At 36.8% G+C, this 21,228-nt stretch overlaps 1 protein-coding gene across 1 annotated transcript in view; it reads left to right on the plus strand.

Annotated features, from left to right (window-relative positions):
- The first annotated feature begins 1,868 nt into the window (after positions 1 to 1,868).
- UBE2U (ubiquitin conjugating enzyme E2 U) overlaps positions 1,869 to 21,228 on the plus strand; it is a 68,993-nt gene continuing 49,633 nt past the window's right edge. The window contains exons 1-6 of the mRNA XM_064372439.1: positions 1,869 to 2,360; positions 3,851 to 3,932; positions 4,994 to 5,086; positions 7,313 to 7,410; positions 11,440 to 11,557; positions 17,684 to 17,732. Coding sequence (XP_064228509.1) covers positions 2,295 to 2,360; positions 3,851 to 3,932; positions 4,994 to 5,086; positions 7,313 to 7,410; positions 11,440 to 11,557; positions 17,684 to 17,732 — 506 coding nt within the window. The 5' untranslated portion in view covers positions 1,869 to 2,294. The remainder of the gene's footprint in view (positions 2,361 to 3,850; positions 3,933 to 4,993; positions 5,087 to 7,312; positions 7,411 to 11,439; positions 11,558 to 17,683; positions 17,733 to 21,228) is intronic.

Below are 21,228 nucleotides of genomic sequence, written 5' to 3' on the forward strand. Positions count from 1 at the left end.
ATGTGTTGTATCCTTGAAAATAGATGAGAATAGATTTTAGGTTTCCTCAGTATATGAGATAATGCTTATGTTAATTAGCTCAATTTAGCCTTTCCATAATGTATACATATTTCAAAATGCTTTCCATGACAAACAATTAAATATATAATTTTTTAAAAATACAAAAGATTCTGAATTCACTATCACAATGATCCATTAGAGGGGGAGAAAGGATTGTAGGATCACGATGTTATGGACAAACCCAGTTAGAATCCCCAAACCGGGTCTATTCCCTTCTCACCAAGGTGGTCCTTTACTCCCTTTCTCACTTTTGCCTGACATTTCCAGTCCTACACAAGCCCATGTTAAAATCCGATGGGATGGAAAGAAGAGCCAAAAAATTCAATCCCAGATCCTAGTTGATGTTTTCATAGTAAAAAATCCTTTGTATTTAGTGTTATGAAACATAGAATAATAGCATTTTATTGTGCCAACATCTTAGTACAGTTAATATATTCTTGGTGATTTCTAAACTACCATACCTGGAGATGAAATTTATTGTGGGATCCTTCCAAGTGCATTCTTCATAGAGCAGCCAGAATCATCATGTAAATATAAATCAGAGCATGGCACTCTCCTGTTTAAACCCATCCAATGGATTCCCATCGCTATTCAAATAAGCCCAAACTTCCTACTGTGTAGTGCCCCATCTTTATCGCACCCCTTCCAGGCTCCTCCAGGACCTCCCTGACCTTCCCTTGTTCCCTTTTCAAGACAAGCTCTTTCCTGACTCAAAAATATCCTGTTTTCCTTTTCCTAGAACTCTCTGCCCTCAATATTTCGTATAGCAGGCTCCTTCTCATCTTTCATGTATGAGTTCAAAACTTCATTCCTTACAGAGGCCTTCCCTGACCACCATTTCTAACCCTTAATGACCTGCCCCACTCTCTAGCATGTTACTGTTTTATTATTGTCCACATAATGCTTATCACGATCTGAAATCATGATTTTTGTTTTGTATACTTGTTTATTGTATATTGGAGCCATAAAGACAGTTACTTCATTTGAATCTTTCACATAAGAAAGGTATCTAATAAATATTTGTAAAATGAATAGACTAATTAATTGAACATCCCGATTCCATAAAATTAGTAAGTAAACAGTAAGTAAAAAAAGAAAGCACTCTGAACAAAGATGCCAGGCTCTGTAGTTGGCGCTGGCAATGGAACTGTGTCACTCTGGTGAAGACAATAGGCAATTGATTGTGAGGCCCTAACTAGGAGGCAAATAAAGGGTCCCGTGGAATCACAAAAGAAAGGATCCCTTAAAGAGTCGTTAAAATCTGAAGGATGAGTGAGTGAAGGGAAAATGAGGGCTGAAGGGGTTGAAGGAATGTGGCAAACGCCTAGGTAGAAGGAACAGTAAGTGCGAAACTGTGCGGGGATGAGAATGTGAGAAATGTTAAGCAGTTCCCTGTTTCTGCAGCACTTTCCCAGGGTGACTGTAGGATTCGATAACACAGCATACGCACTACTGTGAATGGTAACTCGCCATATAAGTTACCGTTACGAATAAACGCAGACCTGTAACTACCAGTCACTTATTATATCTTCTGATATTCAAAGAAAAAGGAAGGACAATTTTGAAGAGATACTTGGTGTGATGGCTTCTGTGACTTACACGCGGGGTCCCGCGACCTCACACCATCCACTACACTAGTTGGTGTCGCCTTGACCACGAATCTCATTGGTCTTTCCAAGTGGAAACTCTTGTGGGGTTGCTGTGGAGATAGCCAGAGGCCCGCCCATGTCGCTGATTGGGTGAGGGGCGGCCAAGTCAGAAAACCTGCCTCCGTTTCCCGGCGGCCCCACGGGGGCCTGTTGCTTGGCAACTGATTTGCTTCCTCCGTTGCGCGGCTGCCGGGTTGCACCTGTGAAGTGGAGACAACGTGCTAGGACCTTGGTGGGCGTACACCTCTCACTCCCACTCAGGCGCCGACGACACGGGGTTGTCTGTTGCTCTTGCAAGTTCGTCTTGAGACTGGGCTGTGAGCTGGCACTGCAGTGAAACGCCACAGACGAGGAAGTGCCCAAGTTTTCCTTCGGGAAGTTCTCGTTTAGAGGAGTCGGGAGAAAAACTCATTGTTCTATCCCAAATTTAGAAGCCACTTATCTTGGGAGGCTTCCGAGGTTCTAGAAAGCAAGTAACTTATATCAGTTTACTAAATGTGGGAAGGTGACCCATAACTTCAAACATCTGCCTCAGAGTAAACCTGAGGCATTTGGGGACGAGTGCCAGACCCTCCGCTGCCTATCATGCGCGGCAGCGCTTACCGCTTGCTGCAAAGAGACTTCCATGAGCTCAGGGAGAACAATTATAAGGTAAGTACTAGGCACTTGGAGGGATGTGTTTCATTGTGCAATAATTTTTAAGAGGCAGTTTAATCCATGTTTATTCTATAAGTCGTAATTTAGTTAAACCTGATTTGCCACTACAGTATTGTTATTTAATAAATATCTCACTAATGTATTTCATAATAACAATTATTATTATTCAAAATAATAATGCCTAACAATATTGAGCATATTGTGCAGAGTAATTTATGTGGATCTAGGCGCTGAATATCAGGGTCTGTTATGTAGTTAGTGACTAGCAGGTGCAGGCTTATGCTCATTAATTATACTATAAAATAAGTAGTATTTCATTTACCTACCAAAAAACTAAGGCTCAAAAACATTCTGTAAAGATTTGGCCCATGATTCCATTACAGGGTTTTCTGATTTCAAAGCTCTAGTTCTTAATTCTTGTGTTCCACTACTTACTGTCCAGTGCACTTTTACCAGCATAACACATAAATGCCTTCCTTCTATAGTTTTAACACAAAGCAATAGCCTTGGCCTTAAATGCCACCAGTGAGGTCATCGATGTCCGTGGGTGCCACAAGCTGATTTATGGAAAATGAAAAATGGAAGAGGGGGCAAAGAGGGAGTGCTTAAGGGAAAGAATAGAAAGAAAGCTGTCCATAGAAGGAAGGTATAGAGTCCTTCCCACAGTTGCTTTAGGTGTAGTTCAGTGGATTGTTCAGTTTTTACCTCTGCTATGAAAGTACTGCCTTCACTGGAGATGTTAGGAACAGTTATGGAGTCCAACAGCAAACATTCCAGAGGCATGGACGTAACATTTGATATTGTTTCTGCTCATCCTGAGCTTTGTAGTTCTCTGTTGAAAGAGAATCCAGTGAAGTAATATGTAAATAGAGATACAGTGCTGACCCAGACAAGCACTAACATACTTAAAAACTATGTGGGTGCTCAGAAGTATTTTTGTCAGTTTATGTAAGTGTATTACTTAGCACAATTCCTAAGGTTTTCTATGAAATACATTCTTGTCCCTCCATTGGAGCAACACCTCAAGTATAGGAAAACTTTGCTTTTATATACAAGTGTAATTTTGGATTTTTTCTTAATGAAAATGTTTCCACTTCATGTCATTCATGTACAGTTCGTATAGCTATAAAATGTTTTGAAGAAACATGCACTTTCCAACTATTTCTTTCTTTTAAAATTGGAATCTTAAATTGGTTATTGACTTACACAAAGAGTATATAAGCCACACATCCTAATATTGACTTTCTAGTCCCACTTGTGATTTCCACACTTATGATTTATTTTCATTTACCATTGCATATGTTTTCTGGGATCTATATTAACTTCTGTGTCATAAGACACATAACACCTCCCCAGCAAATAAACTTATCAAAAAAAGAAAATTTAGAGTATTTAGAATTCAGTGTCAGCTGGTATATGATTTTTAAAACTTCAATAAATACTTAATAAGTTGTATGTGATTTAATTTTGTTTTTAACTTAAAGGGTATCACTGGTAGGCCTGTAAGTGAAGATATGATGGAATGGGAAGCTGAAATTGAAGGTCTACAGAATTCGGTTTGTCAGGGTTTGTATTTTCAAAACCAATCTATTTTTTAAAAAGTCTTTATACCATTATTAGCCCATCCTCTTTTTATGTAGGATAAGGTTGCATTATGTAAATTTCCTGAAATTCTTCTTTATGTGTAAAATAAGTTTGCATTATACCAATTATCTAAAATTCTAAAAGTATTTCCATTATTTTTTCATTATATGGATAATTTTTTTGCCATGTGTCAGCATAGATGGAAATTTGGGGTATTTTTCTTTATGCCAAATCTTAATGTTATTACATTTTTAAGATGCAGACACAATAAAGCATATCAATTGAGAATATCTTCTGTCTTCCATGAGATCAGGGAATAACTATCAAAATTCCTATTGGCTTCAAAATCACACAGTTACTTCTCATTTTTTCCTTTATGATTTTCCCTCAAATTTTTATAAATCAAAAAATCTCAAGAAGACTGAGCCACTCTAAACTGTAATGATCATGTTTTCTTTCAATCATGGATTAATAAGAGATTCCTTGAGTGAGGTAGGGGAGACAAACATATCAGCAGATAATTACAATAAAATATACATTATTATGGATTTTGAACAGAATGCTAAAGAGGAAGAGGATTAGTTAATTATGCCTGAGGGAGTCAGGAATGTCTTCCCAAGGAGATCACATTTGAGTTGGATCCTGAAGAATGTGTAAGAGTCTGCCAGGTTCAGAGAAGGAGGAGAAGGAAATTCAGGCAGAGTAAACGGCACAGCAGAGACTTGGAGACAAGAAAGGTTGTAGCAGATTCTGGGAACATGGGTTCAGTCAATATGAAATACAATGGAGGGGCTGGGTATTGGGGGGACAAAGGTAGCAGATGGAAAGGACTAGTGGGAAAGAGACTGAAAGCATGTGATAATAATAGGTTGTGAAGTGTCTGTTATACTATCCAGAGGAGTCTGTATAGTCGATGAATCAATTTACTTAAAAATAAAACTGTGGAAAGTCTAAACCACAGGGAGAAACTCCAGTGTTAAACAGGTTACAGTTAATCAATACAACATGACACTTTAGTAAAAATGTTTATTTTTATATTATAGATTTAGTCTTCCAACTGACAATACATTTTACATCGGAGTACAACTATATTCCTCCAGTTGTGAAATTTATAACAATTCCTTTTCATCCAAATGGTAAGAACTAAATGAGATTTTTATCATCAGAGGCTTTGTTCCTATTATCCTTGTTTCTTATAATAATCATGTTTCTTTTTAAGAGCTTTATTATGATTATAAAAGTAAGAACTCTCATTGGGGAAAATATGAAAAGGCTGGAAAAAATTAACGATCACCTTAAATCCTAATGCAAAGGGAAAATACTGTCAACATTTTGCCAAATTTATTTTCTTTTTTTCTATGTATGAACTTTTTTCTATGTAGTTGAGGTATTACATATGAAGTTGTGACTCTAGGTTTTTAATTTTATTTATTTTATGTGTTTTTTTTTTTTTGAGACGGGTTTACTCTGTTGCCCAGGCTGGAGTGCAGTGGTGTGATCTTGGCTCACTGTAACCTCTGCCTCCCTGGTTCAGTCGATTCTCCTGCCTCAGCCTCCCAAGTAGCTGGGACTACAGGCATGCACCACCACACTCAACTAGTTTTTGTATTTTTAGTAGAGACAGGGTTTCACCATGTTGGCCAGGCTGGTCTTGAATCCTGACCATCCATCCACCTTGGCTCCCCAAAGTGCTGGGATTACAGGCATGAGCCACCGCGCCTGGCCTAGGTTTTTAATTTTAAAACTGTATGTCTTTTCTCTGCCTTGTTAAACATTTTCAAAAAATCATCTTAAATCATTCAACAATACACTTAACCATTCCTCTATTGTTCAGTATTTTAGTTGGATCTAATTTTTCATTATTATAAAAAATGATATTTTTTAATAAATATCATTTCCATAAAGTAGAAGGAACTTTAGTCTCTAGGAGGGAAGGTATGGGAAAACTTGTGACTGCTCTTTTGTCCCCCATCACTCCTCCCAAGGGAAGTCACCTATCTGATTAGGGAGAAGAAGGAAATAATTAAGCATTCGTGGCCCAGAATTTTCTCAACACTCTCTTTCTAACTATCCTGGGTACAGTCTCTTTCTCTGCAGGCAAGAAATTTAGGCAGGCCTTCAGTTTGGGAGTTAAGTTCAAATCAGGGGGACTTTTGTGGAGCCTGATTAAAGCCATTCATCAAGTGCATTCTCCATTTCAGTGTTATGTACAATGAAGCTGATGTTTTTACTTCCATCTTTCAATACTTGATCTATTTTATAATTACATATGAACTTGATGGGTTAAAAGGATTATTTACTAGCTTTCAAACCCCCCGAGGATGGCTATGTACAGTTTTAAGTCTCTAGATATAAAACGCCAAATTGCCTTTTGGTGGTATTTATACTCCTACCAAAAAGTATATATAAAGTTCTCATTTTAGTACCTTCCAATTCTGGCCATTGAAACTTTGAAGAAATTTTTTTTGCCAATTTGGTAAGAGCCTTGCTATTATTTTAATAAGCACTTCTTTGAATACTTGAGAAGTAAACATTTTTTCACATTTCTTGATTCTTATTTTGTGACTTGTATGTTATAATTGACAATGTTATCACATTGTCCTAGATGCTACAAATATTTCCTCTAATTTGTCATTAATTTTCAATTTTGTTTATGCCATTTTTTCACATCTGGGATTTAGAGATTTTTATGATTTAAAATAAATTTATATTTAAGATCTATTAGTCTTGTCCTTTGGGGTTTTTGCAATTGTCTTTCATCTTAGATGATCCTTTCCCAAAACAAAATCCAATAGTAATTTTAAGTTTCTTCTAGTCCATTGTATAGTTGTATTTGTCTTATTTAATTCTATTCTTTTATTTTTCCAAACACTAAATTAATTGCGTTAGGGCATAGACCAAGCTTCTGTACATCTTTCCAACTTAATATAACAGGCCCAGGCTGGAGGTTAAGTTTTGCCCATCCTCAAGGTGGAGGATTCCATTTCTGGGACTAAAGCATTTACTCTGTCACCATTTCCAGTCAGTGGGAAGGGGGAAAAAAAGAAGGAAACACAGCTTCCTTTAAAAAAATGATTCAGAGATTGCACACTTATATTCCACAACTAAAACTTAGTCACAGGGCCACATCTTGCTAGACGAGAGGGTAGGAAAAACAGTAGGGGCACCTATATATTCAGCCAAAACAACACGGTAATGGGTTGGAACCAGGGATGGATATAGTGCTTCTTATTACAGAGAGAAGAACTAGGAAAAAGGAAGAGTAAATGCAAATCATTTTTCTGGCTTATCATTTTGATGTTTGTAAGTTTTAAATGATAATTTATTATATATGCCAATATTAATGTATTATTTTAATACAGTAGACCCACATACTGGTCAGCCCTGTATAACTTTTTTGGATGACCTCACGACGTGGAATACAAACTATACATTGAGCAGCATCTTACTTGCCCTACAGGTAAGAATAGATTGCATATAATCTTCTTTTTAATACTTTTAATTACCTAACTGTTCAAACTATAAGAATTAAAATATACAATGTATATTTAAGTATTTAAAGAATTTGAGAAGCTTATTTAAATCAATATTTCTATATGAAGGCTACAAAGTGGAACTTACTTAAATTATAAAGACTATTGTTTTAAAGTGAAATTGATAGTTAAGGCCCCTCAAGACCAAAGAATACGTCTCTTATAAAAGAAGAAAATAATTATTTAGGTGGTTTCAATTCTGAAAATATAACGTTAGGTTTTCTTTTGGCTCCTAACTTCACTTCCTGGTGTTGAACAGGCCTTTTACATCCTTCTTCATTTACGGACCTTGCCTTCCTGAGAGAGGTGGATCAAGTGACTATAACTTAAAATGTTCACCATTGTTTTTTGTTTCTGACAGTGCTAGTTAGCTACTTTCTGTCTCATTAGCATTCATATCAAACCCAGTGAACAATTATACCAAGGATTTTCTCCTCTCCTCAGATACCTGTTTCTCAAATGCCACCTTTACCCACTGGACCCATGGTCCTTAGAAGCATACCTCAGTGTTGTGCCTTTTCTTTTCTTTCTTTCTTTCTTTTTTTTTTCTTTGATAGGATCTGTCTCTGTTGTCACTCATGCTGGAGTTGCAGTGGCACAGTCATGGCTCACTGCAGCCTCAACCTCCTGGGCTCGAGTGATCCTACCACCTCAGCCTCTCGAATAGCTGAGACCACATTTTAAAAAAAAATTTTCTCTAGAAAATTTAACTTTTTAAATTAAAAAAAAATTTTTAAATTTTCTCTAGAGAAAGGGTCTCACTATGTTGCTCAGGTTGGTCTCGAACTCCCAGGCTCAAGAGATCCTCTTACCTCAGTCTCCCAAGTTGCTGGGATTACAGGCAGCAGATACCACATCCAGCCAGTGTTGTATTATTTCAGATTCTTAAAAAATCCTCCTTTCTTATCTGATGCTAAAATGAATTATTTCAGCAACACTTGCTTTGACCATTTAGATCTAGCTTAGCAATAATCTATCTATGGACCTACTTATCACTAATAATGTCTGGAGATAAATTATTACATTTTGATTATCCAGAATACTTGGAATATAAAATATTCTGGCATAATTGAATTTTTTAAAATATGGAATTATAAATTCCATTTCTTCTATTTCTTATTTTTGAAAATAAATAAAATAATACTTTCTTGGCTAGTCATCTTAGCATACTAAGTACATTGTAATCTTTAGAAAAGATTCAATGTTCAGTTCATTCATTCATTCTACAAATATGTATTGAGGATCTACTTGTGTGAGACTGTGTTCTAGGAAAGAAACATTTGAGCAAAAAATTTAAGGGAATGAGTGTGATATGCAGAAATCTGGGGTTAATCCTTTAGATTCCTTTAAACTGAGATATACTCTGATCTCATCTATGTAAACTAGAGTCTGCCGTAAGAATAGCTAAATGATTTCAAAATGTAATGAGTATGGGCAAACTAGAATGAACTGGTGAAAATTTTGAATTGCAGAATAATTTGATAAAATGGAAATTTGGGGCTTTGAGTTAAATTGCTTGGCTTCACATCCTGGTTCTGTCACTTGCTACCTTTGTACCATTGAACAAAATTTTCCCACTTCTCCATGCTTCAATTTCTTCATCAGTAAAATGGGGCTATTGTTACCTCATGAAACCTGTGAGGATGAAACTAATAAATGCATGTAAAGAATGTGGAACTGTGCCTGGTCCAAGAAAAGAACTGAATAGTTAATACAGGTTGAGTGTTTCTTATTTGAAATGCTTAGGATTTGGGAATTTTTCCAGTTTTTGAATATTTGCATTGTATATACTCACCATTTGAGCATCCCAAAATTGAAAATTTGAAATCTGAAATGCTCCAGTGAGCAATTCCTTTGCACATCATGTCAGTGCTCAGAAAGTTTTGAATTTTGGAGTATTTAGGATTTCAGATTTTCAGATTTGGGATGCTGAACCTCTAGTTGGTTAATATTATGATTGTTCTTACCATTAAACAGTAATGCAAAGTGACACTAAAGTGTTGCCAAATATATCATGGAAAGTCAGTAGATAACACAGTTTTTTGTCTTTTTATTTTTCAAAAACATTAATAAAACAAATGTGCACACATTACAAAAGATTTTTAAGATAATGAGAAGGAAAAGAAAATCACTGATAATTATAAAGAAAACCCTTAACTCTGCTGTTACTAGGAAAGAGCTTCCTGCTCTTTTCTCCTGTGGTTCCATTTAAAATCTTTCGGTGGATTCCACCTTCTCCACAGGTGTAAGCTCTAGTTCTGTTGCATATCTTATCCTCACACCTAGACTCTCCCTAACACACCATGCAATTCTGCTCCTACTTTATCTTCATGCTTTTCTGCACTCACATTGCTTGGTTCAATTCAGATCAAAAAACATTTGTAGAGTTCTAAAGTCTTAGACCTTAGAAAATTGTCAGTCAAAAAACATTTGTAGAGTTCTGAAGTCTTAGACCTTAGAAAATTGTCCCTCTGCCTGGCAACCCATTTTCTCCTCCCTTCTTCCTCAGTCTGTCCAGTAAGCAGCTGTTCATGTTGTAAGAGTTAGATCAAATGAGTCTTCCTCTAGGATACCTTTTCTGATTTATTTCCCTAGGTAGAATTAATAGCTTTGGTTTTAGGAGAGCTTCCTTTGCCACACACCCAACAGTCTCCTGAGTAGGTTTCTGTTAGAACATTAATACTACAATGCACACACTGCTTACTTATCTGTCTTCTACTATTAGACTACAAGCTCCCCCAAATCAGGAAATAGGTGTAATTCATCCTTGATTTCCCAGTACCTAACCAGGACAATGCTGACATTTGGTAGATATTAAATAAAATGAATGAATGAATGAATCTGAATGTTTACATTGTTGCAGTTATGGTATGTATATTGTCATGCACTTAACAAGGATACATCCTGAGAAATGAATTGTTAAACATTTCATCATTGTGTGAAGATCATGGAGTGTACTTACACAAACCAAGATGGTATAGCCTAACACATGCCTAGGTTATGTAGTATAGCCTGTTGCTCCTAGGCTACAAATCTGTACAACTTGTTACTATACTAAACACTAGAGGCCATTGTAACACAATTTGTGTATCTAAATATAGAAAAAGTACAGTAAAAAACTGGTATTGTTATCTTATGGGACCAGCATGGTATATGCCATCTGTTGTTGAGTGAAGCATTGTTATGTGGCACATGATTTATATTTATATAATATAAAGCCTGTTTCTTTTTCATTTAACACTGTCTCTCAAGTAACTTCCATATGGTTACAATCAATATTTTAATAGCTGTTCAGTATTCCTTTGAAGGTCAGTGCTACCCAGTAGAACTTTCTGCATTGATGGAAATGTCCATTACATCTGCACTGTTCAATACAGTAGCCACTAGTTATATGTGGCTATTGACCACTTGAAATGTTGCTACTGTGACTAAGGAACTGAATTTTTTATTTTATTTCATTTTCATTATTTTAAATTTAAATAGTCACCTGTGGTTGTGCCTACAGTGATGGGCAATACAAGTTTAGACCATAATTACTAACTACTACTTTTTGACTAACAAATGAGATACATTTCCAATTATCACATTGTTATTCAAGGAGAAGGTACTTGAAATGTTGTTTAAAATATTTTGAAGTCGAAATATACTAAGCAACTTCAACTAAAGTTTTTATAATCTTAATTTAAATTCAATTTAAGTGTATATAATAGGAAGGAATAGGTTACAGAAAGAAACTTGTAACTTGCTTTTTGATCTCTCCTGGTTTTATATCATACAATGAGCCTAATGTTAGGTTTCTTGAGAGTACAGTCTATGTCTCATTTTTTAATCAATCTCCAGATCCATACATAGTAAGCATTTGATAAATGCTTGTTGAAAGTTGTATATATTGGTTTGTCTTTTTGCTCTAAAAAAGTTTACTTTTGTAACTCTCTGTTTTCTGTGTTTTCCTATAGGTTATGCTTTCTAATCCAGTGCCAGAGAATCCAGTGAATTTGGAAGCAGCCAGAATACTGACTGAAAGTGAATGTCTGTACAGAGCAATTCTAAAACTTTTCAGCAGGCCATTACAAAGTAAGGAGTACCTACTTTTTGTTACTTGGCAATTATCAATTATTTATTAAACATTTATGACATAGTGACCTAAGAAATAATTGTTATATAAGGGAATATTTGAAATATTTTCTGTATCCATTTTCAGTAATGAAATGGTATTAAGATCTCTACTACTGTAAGTCTTTGTCACACCATCAATGTGATCCTTTTTTAAAGACCATCAAGGATCTTAAACTCAGTATCTTTAAATGTTATGGTCATATGCATGGATGTGCCAAATGAAACTAGTCTACCCATCATAAAGATATGACATCTAATTTTAACTCTTCAATCTGTCGCCGACATTTTCCAGGCTTCACCTGTGGTACTCCAGATCTTACCAATTTGCATCACTTGTCTTCTTGATTAGCAAGATGTCAATTTTTTTTTTTCCAGAGAGTTCCCTCCCCAGGAATTCCTTCTAAGAGCCCATGTGGAAATAGAGCCTGAAGCTCTTCAGTCTTTCTGCTCTACTGAGCAGTGTTTTCCTGATACCCTTGGTATCCTGCCAGCATCTTCGCTGTGACTCTTAACTCCAATGCCTCCATTGCCCCTGTACTCTGTCTCTCTCCAGGTAGTACAGCACTGCTTCTGGCTTCTTGTGCACAGAAGGGTTTCCTACAGCTGAGAGCTGGGCCCCTAGTGACATAGTTATTTCCTTTATATACTGCCCCATCTTCTTCTGGTAGCACACAGCAACCTTGCATAGTAGCTGGTATCATTACCTTCCCAATGAACAGGATTTGATTTCCTTTCTTTTCTTTTTTTTGAGATGGAGTCTCATTCTGTTGCCCAGGCGGGAGTACAGTGGTGAGATAGCGGTTCACTGCAACCTCCGCCTCCCAGGTTCAAATGATTCTTCTGCCTCAGCCTCCTGAGTAGCTGGGATTACAGGCACCCACCACCATGCCTAGCTAATTTTTGTATTTTTAGTAGAGATGGGGTTTCACCATGTTGTTCAGGCTGATCTTGAACTCTGACCTTGTGATCCGCTCACCTCGGCCTCCCAAAGTGCTGTGATTACAGGCATGAGCCACTGTACCCAGCTCAGGCCTTGATTTCTTATAGTACTTTTTCTCTCAGATTTCCATTGTCTCTTTTTCTATTTCCCTTCCAGGAGCCCCAGTCCATTACCCAGGTCTGTATAATTGTGACCAAGTTCAATTGTTCCTCCTCTACAGGGTTTTTGGGTCTGATACAAATCAAATGGTGTTGATCAAGCATCTTTTCCAGTACCATAGCACTTTATTATATGGCAAAGTTCTTGGGGAAGCTATTCGATCCCAAGTTTAATGTGAAGCAGTAATAGAAAATTCCCTTCACTAAGTATGTGTTATACACTAATTTTACCGTTTTCTGGCTTGGTGTCCTTTCAGCTGGAATACCAGTAGGCTTGACTTGGAGCATCATATTTCTAAAGGCTGAAGAAACTGTGTATGTTTAACCAATGGAAGAAAAGATAAAGGGCTGTTGTAAAAGCTGTTTTCAAATATTCATAGGGATTTCCTATGGAAAAAGGAGGTTTCTTCTCTGTTGCTTCAGAAAACTAACGTAGGACAAATACTGAAGCTACAAGTCAGTCATACTTTCCCCAGGCCTGCTGGGTACCAGAATTGAAGTTCAGAATATGCAGATTTGGCCCTGCCTTGTGTCAGAACATACCTTAACTATATCAGGGACTTTTATCCCATTATCAGTCATCTGGAATTAATGTTATTATCCTAAGTCTAAGCCTGGCATGTGATATGCAGACATGTAAATGTCGTTCATTGCCCAGACTTTTCCCCAACATCTGTTATGTTTGCCTACCCTGAACAGCAAGGTCTTTGCCCCGGTATATTGACAAGAAGACCAAACTAAGCTCTAAGCTCAAACCCAGTGTAGAGGTCCAATGACTTTCCCATTTCCTGACAGCCTCCTTTCCTTGTGGCCTGGCCCCTTTTCCTTTCTTAGAGTGCTCACATGCCCCAGACTGCCTGAGACAGTCCTGGTATAATTATTTCCAGTGCCTCCTTTCACTTGCAGGGTACCAGTTTAGACAATCAATTATATAGCCAAGTTGGGTGCCTAACTGATGAAATGACTCTATAGTTGCACCATTCTTAATGGTAAAGTCCATTCAGGTCCCAGTTGGCCAAATGTGAGGAACAAATTTTTTTAACAATTCAAATTGCTTAAAAGAATGGACAAGGCCAGGTTGGCAGTTAGTAAACTCTCTATTACTAAAAGTATGCTTTTGTAACTAGTGTTTATTTGATAGAACTAAATGACCATTTTTCAGAGATGTTATCAAAGAGCTTCTTTGATAAAAGAAGTGCCAAGAATTGGATAAGGAAGCCTTTTAAATACCTTCCAACTTATTCTTCAACCAGTTCAGGAAAACTCAGAGGAGGAAGGTCTGGAGACAACGTATAACAACTGTTTTCCTCGTAGATTCTGAGTATTGCTACTTACTTTCTAATTTGTTATGAGCTTTCAGATGAGGTTTCATATGAGAAATTATCTGCCCCTTTTCTTCAGTTCATCCTTGTGAATTTTGACTTCTAAGTAGTTGTATTGTCGAGTAATATTTACCTTCTGTTTTCACAGTTGTTTTGATATTTTAAAACCTAAGTTTTGTATAATTTTTAAAACCTTTGGTTGAAGAATAATACAAGAGTATAAAATAGTAAAGCTGAGTAATGGTAGCTAAGCCTGAGGTAATTATATTTTCTTAGCCAAGTATATCCCTATAGTTTTTAATAAAAAAGGAGGATCATCTAATATATTTCAGATACTTATCTAAATAAACTATAATTGACATATGAGTCATGATATTAGAATAAAGGAGAATATAGAACTGTTAGGGAGATTATAATACTAATTTATGTTGTATACTTTTTAAAAACCTGATAATTCTATAAATACATCATATTCTGCCTGTGATTAGGAAAATGTTGTGACAGACATTTGATTCTTCTCCAATTCAAGCTGCCAATTTATTCACTGGGTTTTAAAAAATCCTTATAATAATAGAGCAATTTTAAGGCAAATTGTCTCTGCAATGGAAGCAGGTGATATCTCATACGATTTCAGGTTTCCATTTCTTTTTAAAGTGAGGATACTTCTTCGGTTAGGTGTAGGAATACCCCTTCCCCTGAGAAATATACTTTCTGGATGTCAGGGGAAAACAAAATTTAGTCCAGTAGCGTCGCTTACTTGTTAAAGAACATGAGCTTTAGCACCATCATTCAGAACCAGTTTTGTTATCGATTACAGCTTTGTTAAAGATATCTTGTTACTTACAAATGTCATGAGATATTAAAAAACTGAGTTTAACAGCCTGGTGATAGAGTGTGGATCTATTTGCTTGGGTTACATACCTCTTTTTTCTTGTTTGTATTTCATTATACCAGATAGTCCAATAACTTTTCAGCAAAGTTTCTAAGTTGCTAGTTTTAATGAGAAATGTTAAGTATTTATTTTCTATCAAAGAAATATATGTTTATAGTTTTAGAGGACAAATAATAGGAATCGGTTTTTAATGAAATATTAAAAACCTGAATGCTGCCTGCCAGAGGCAGTCATTACTTTCAACACATTTAACTGTTCCATCTGGCATTTACCACTACATTTCTTAGCTTATTCTATACTAATATTTCCAGGCTTTTCAGTTTCAGATATTGTTTATAGGCTTCATCTTACAAAATACAAAGATTTTGCTTTTAATACTACCTTTCCTACCCATATTCCCTCTCCCTCATCCTCCTAATATGATATGGTTACATTAATATAACTTTATAAATACTTGTCACAGATAAACCATAAATGATTATCTTTCTTTTCTTGTACGAAAGGTCTGATTTTACATTCCTTTTTTATGTGTAAACTTTCTTTTCTTCCTCTAAACTTTCTGACAAAGGTATAAAACAGTTCCCAGGTATTCAATCAGCATTGAGTCTGTTTTGTTTCGTTTTTGGAGCCCTCTTTCCTGTGGCACTCCCTCCTTCCTCTTGAGTTCTGGATTGCCGGTTCTCTTGCGGGTGTGCTGGGATGATGGCCTTTTTGTCTTGAGTTCTGGATTGGCGGTTCTCTTGCAGGTGTCCCGGGATGACGGCCTTTTTGTCTTGAGTTCTGGATTGCCGGTTGTCTTGCGGGTGTGCCGGGATGATGGCCTTTTTGTCTTGAGTTCTGGATTGGCGGTTCTCTTGCAGGTGTCCCGGGATGATGGCCTTTTTGTCTTGAGTTCTGGATTCCTGGTTCTCTTGCAGGTGTCCTGGGATGACGGCCTTTTTGTCTTGAGTTCTGGATTGCCGGTTCTCTTGCGGGTGTCCTGGGATGACGGCCTTTTTGTCTTGAGTTCTGGATTGCCGGTTCTCTTGCGGGTGTGCTGGGACGATGGCCTTTCTGTCTTGAGTTCTGGATTGCTGGTTCTCTTGCGGGTGTGCTGGGGTGGCCTTTTTGGTGCCTTCTGGATTGGAGCTCCTGCCCGCTTGCTCGATCCCTCATTTTCCTCGTGGTTGGTTCTGTTCCTTTGTTTCATTGGAGCACATTTTCTAGGAGCTTCCTAGTACATGGGAGTTAAATCTTTTATAACTCTGCATGCCTAAAAATGTAATTATGCTACTCTCATATGCTCATGGTTTGGTTAAATTTTAGTTTGGAAATAGTTTTCTTTCCAAATTGTAAATATTTTAATACCTTTTAGTTTCTAGTGTGCTCTTGAGAAGTCTAATTTCATTCCAATGTCCAATCTTTCATATGTGATTCTTTTTTTTTTTTTTTTTTGCTGGAAGCTTTTTAAACCTTCTTTTTATTCCCAGTGATTTGAAATTTTTGATAACATTTGTTGGTGTATCCTCCCCTTCCCTGCCTCCACATTACATAGGACATTTGATAAGCTATCAAATTCTCTATCTCTAATTATTCACTTCTGGGAAACTTTCTTATGTGATTTATTTTATAACTTCTTCTCCCTTCATTTTCCCTATTGTCTCTTCTAGATATGCTCTGATTTGAATGTTGGGTCTACTGATCTGATCCTTTAATTTTTTTTAATTAAATTTCTCCTGTTACCCATCTCTTTGTCTGTTGTATATTCTGAAAGATTTTGAGAAAAATGTTTCTGTTTCCTATTTTTCTCTTTTTGTGGTTAGGATTGTTCTCTTTTATGGTATTGACCTTGCTCAAATGTCTAGTGATCTTTTACTATCCATTCATATGATGGGCATATGATGCATATGATGAATGGACTATTAAAAAGACTGGAAGTTCTGAATACAGTCTGGACTTGTTGACAGTTTTATTTCATAGAATTATTTAGTGTGAACCTGACCATTTCATTAGACTTAACTATTTCTCCTGAGAGGGATCTGCCAGGCTTGTGAAGGGAGAGAGAGAGAGAGAGAGAGAGAGAGAGAGAGAGAGAGAGAGAGAGAGAGAGAAACAGAGAGACAGAGAGACAGAGAGACAGAGAGAGAGCATGCACGCCAGTGCAAGCAAGAGAGAGAGAGAGCCCTGCTAATACTCTGACAGCTGGACAAGGGGAGAGAATGAGAAATCTTGTCTGTTTGATATGATTTATTCCATTTTCAGTTTCTTACCATACCTCTGTCCTGCTTTATTTCTACTGTCCTCCAGTACTCAGTCTCTCTGGCCCAGGTTTTCCAGAGGTTAAATATCCTCCCTCTTACCTGAGCAGTAGTCATGATCTGGCCACACAGGATAAGGGTATAAGTGTTTGGTGTCTGTGCTCTGCCTCTCACCCCGCCTTCCAGAGGTATCTGGCATCTTCAATTCCTGAACCGTTTCTCAGGTTCTGAAGTGCAAATCCATTTGCTTTTTAGTGGTCTCCTCTCATCGTGCAGTTTTTTTTTTTTTTTTTTTTTTTTTTTTTTCAAATTTCTGTGGCCTGCTAAGACAGTTACCACTTGATATGTGCTTTCCATCTTGAAACCTTTTCTTGTCATCTTTCTTTTGCTCTCCTTGAGATTTTATACCTTGAGATTTTATACCTTATTTTTATTCCTTTATTACCATTTTATTAAGGCTTTGGAAATAGTACACATAAAGCCATATATTCAATCTCCAAGTAAACCAGAATCATTTCATATTTTTTCTTTGTAGTGAAAGATGACAGCCAGAAGTTACCTAAAGACTCACATAAACATATGAGGTAAGTTTTTCTTTATATAATTTTATATCGATTTATTTACCAAAAGGACTATTTATTTTTTTTTTTTACAAATTAAAATAATTTATTTTAGAAGGGGTTATAACAAGATTTGAAAAAATAACAGGCATTCATCAATTCCTCCATTCTGCCGTATTACAATTAATCAATGTTTTGCTGACTTGTAACAAATGTTAAGTTTATTTTTGTATTCCCGAAGGATTGGATTTTTTTTGTGGTAAGTTTTATTTATTTATTTTTATTGCATTTTAGGTTTGGGGTACATGTGAAGAACATGCAAGATTGTTGCATAGGTACACATATGGCAGTGTGATTTGCTGCCTTCCTCCCCATCACCTATATCTGGCATTTCTCCCCATGTTATCTCTCCCCAACTCCCCACCCCTCACTGTCCTTCCCCTATTTCCCCCCAACAGACCCCAGTGTGTGATGCTCCCCTCCCTGTGTCCATATGTTCTCATTGCTCAACACCCACCTATGAGTGAGAACATGCAGTGTTTGATTTTCTGTTCTTGTGTCAGTTTGCTGAGAATGATGGTTTCCAGGTTCATCCATGTCCCTACAAAGGACATGATCTCATTTTTTAATGGCTGCATAATATTCCATGGTGTATATGTGCCACATTTTCCCTGTCCAGTCTATCATCGATGGGCATTTGGGTTGGTTCCAGGTCTTTGCTATTGTAAACAGTGCCGCAATGAACATACGTGTGCATGTGTCTTTATAACAGAACAATTTATAATCCTTTGGATATATACCCAGTAATGGGATTGCTGGGTCAAATGGAATTTCTATTTCTAGGTCCTTGAGGAATCGCCACACTGTCTTCCACAATGGTTGAACTAATTTACACTCCCATCAACAGTGTAAAAGTGTTCCTATTTCTCCACATCCTCTCCAGCATCTGTTGTCTCCAGATTTTTTAATGATTGCCGTTCTAACTGGCGTGAGATGGTATCTCAATGTAGTTTTGATTTGCATTTCTCTAATGACCAGTGATGATGAGCATTTTTTCATATGTTTGTTGGCCTCATGTATGTCTTCTTTTGTAAAGTGTCTGTCCATATCCTTCACCCACTTTTGAATGGGCTTGTTTGTTTTTTTCTTGTAAATCTGTTTTAGTTCTTTGTAGATTCTGGATATCAGCCCTTGGTCAGATGGGTAGACTGCAAAAATTTTTTCCCATTGTTTTGGTTGCCGATTCACTCTAATGACTGTTTCTTTTGCTATGCAAAAGGTGTGGAGTTTGATTAGGTCCCATTTGTCTATTTTGGCTTTTGTTGCCAATGCTTTTGGTGTTTTGGTCATGAAGTCCTTGCCTACACCTATGTCCTGAATGGTTTTGCCTAGATTTTCTTCTAGGGTTTTTATGGTATTAGGTCTTATGTTTAAGTCCTTAATCCATCTGGAGTTAATTTTAGTGTAAGGTGTCAGGAAGGGGTCCAGTTTCTGCTTTCTGCACATGGCTAGCCAGTTTTCCCAACACCATTTATTGAACAGAGAATCCTTTCCCCATTGCTTGTTTTTGTCAGGTTTGTCAAAGATTGAATGGTTGTAGATGTGTTTTGTTGCCTCCGAGGCCTCTGTTCTGTTCCATTGGTCTATATCTCTGTTTTGGTACCAGTACCATGCTGTTTTGATTACTGTAGCCTTGTAGTATAGTTTGAAGTCCAGTAGTGTGATGCTTCCTGCTTTGTTCTTTTTGCTTAGAATTGACTTGACTATACGGGCTCTCTTTTGGTTCCATATGAAGTTTAAGGTGTTTTTTTTCCAATTCTGTGAAGAAGGTCATTGGTAGCTTGAAGGGGATAGCGTTGAATCTGTAAATTACTTTGGGCAGTATGGCCATTTTCATGATATTGATTCTTCCTAACCATGAACATAGAATGTTTCTCCATCTGTTTGTGTCCTCTCTTATTTCGTTGAACAGTGGTTTGTAGGACTATTTATTTAAACTCTTTGTTTTTTGTCATAATTAAATCTTTGTTTTTAACTTAGAAAAGAAAGTAGATATCTTTTCTCTTAAAATATCTTTTTAAAATATTCTTTTCAGAAAGAATGTGGAAATTTTTGAATTCTTTCTAGACTGTTGAATTAAAATTAAATGTAACTGTGATCTCACCTTTTTTTATTTTTGAAAAGAGAACAATGTATTGTCAACCAAATGAACACAGATCATTATAGATCACAAAAATTTTTTAGGAGAAGAGAAGGTTTAGGAAAAAATTGTAAGAGTTAGGGCTGAAGCCTTTGTACCTTTTGGGAGAGAGCCTGTGAATGTGGCATCAGCTCACCTTGAACACCTGAAAAAGGTATAGGCCTAGAAACATACATATGATTCTGTGGCATTTAATTTCTTGAGCATTTCCATTGGCTTTATTTTGATAGTCAATCAGATGTAGAAAACAGCCAATTAACTAGTGTTGAAACCGTGTTTACTTTAGCTCATATTTCCTTGACTAGCTCCGTATAAAAGTTGAATAAAATTAGGTAATTTAAGTGGTTTCTCTTTGTGAAAAACTTGAAAAATTGCAGAAAGGTATGCATAATCTAGTTAATGGTACACTAGGTTGGTATTCAATAGAGGGCATTGCTACCCCTTAAACGTATCAATGTGGTTGACCATCCTGGCACAAAATAGGCCTGTGATAGTCATTCAATGCATAAAGGCAGTTTTATCACCTGAAACATGAATGTCCCTAGATGTCAAAAGTTATTACTCTTTATGGCATAGTTATTTGCAGTTCATAAAGATACAGTGCCAGTGTTTACTAAGAAGGCAGTAAGAACAGAGCAGAAGACCTTCTGTGGTCTCAGCTTCAGCAGGTCCTCTAAGCCAAACCAAGGATAAATGGTGCTAGAACCAGGTCTGATTTGTGATACTCGCCTTGTGCCCGCCTGAACTTTCTAGAGAAGCCCTCAGGTAGGACTCATTTGATGCAATGCAATCTAGATTTCAATGATACTCTAGACTCATGCTGTGTATCAGGCTGCACTTTGTTGTGTGTTTGTGAATTCTAATGTTTGCCCCTGGTACATTTGCTCTGAAACAGAGCTCAGTTATGTCTAGTTCTTAGTTTTTAAATAATGCATTCACAATGAGATCTTGCAGAAAGTATTCAAAGAAAGATGCTGCTGTTAGTATTGTGTGTCTAGGGCCATATGCTTAGAACTTTGCATTACTTCATGAGCTGGAAGAACTGACCTGGCTGTAGAAATGTATTCCAAAGATATATCCAGGCAGTTGGGCCCCCTGTTTCTAAAAGACATAGCAAAACTCGGGCAAGGTCTATTTAACTGGGTACAATATAGTGTGGGAATCTTGCTGATGTTTAGGAATTAAAGGTGACCTGAACTTGCACTAGTCATCTTGGATGTTTGCAGTGGTCTATAGGATACCACTTACAGGTTATGGGGCAGGTTTTCAGCCCTTGGGAGAACAGCTACTTATTCATATACTTAGAATGAATTCACCAAG

The sequence above is a fragment of the Aotus nancymaae genome, unplaced genomic scaffold (genome assembly GCF_030222135.1).
Source record: "Aotus nancymaae isolate 86718 unplaced genomic scaffold, 86718_ANA_hifiasm-v0.15.2.pri h1tg000007l, whole genome shotgun sequence".
Classification (NCBI taxonomy): Eukaryota; Metazoa; Chordata; class Mammalia; order Primates; family Aotidae; genus Aotus; species Aotus nancymaae.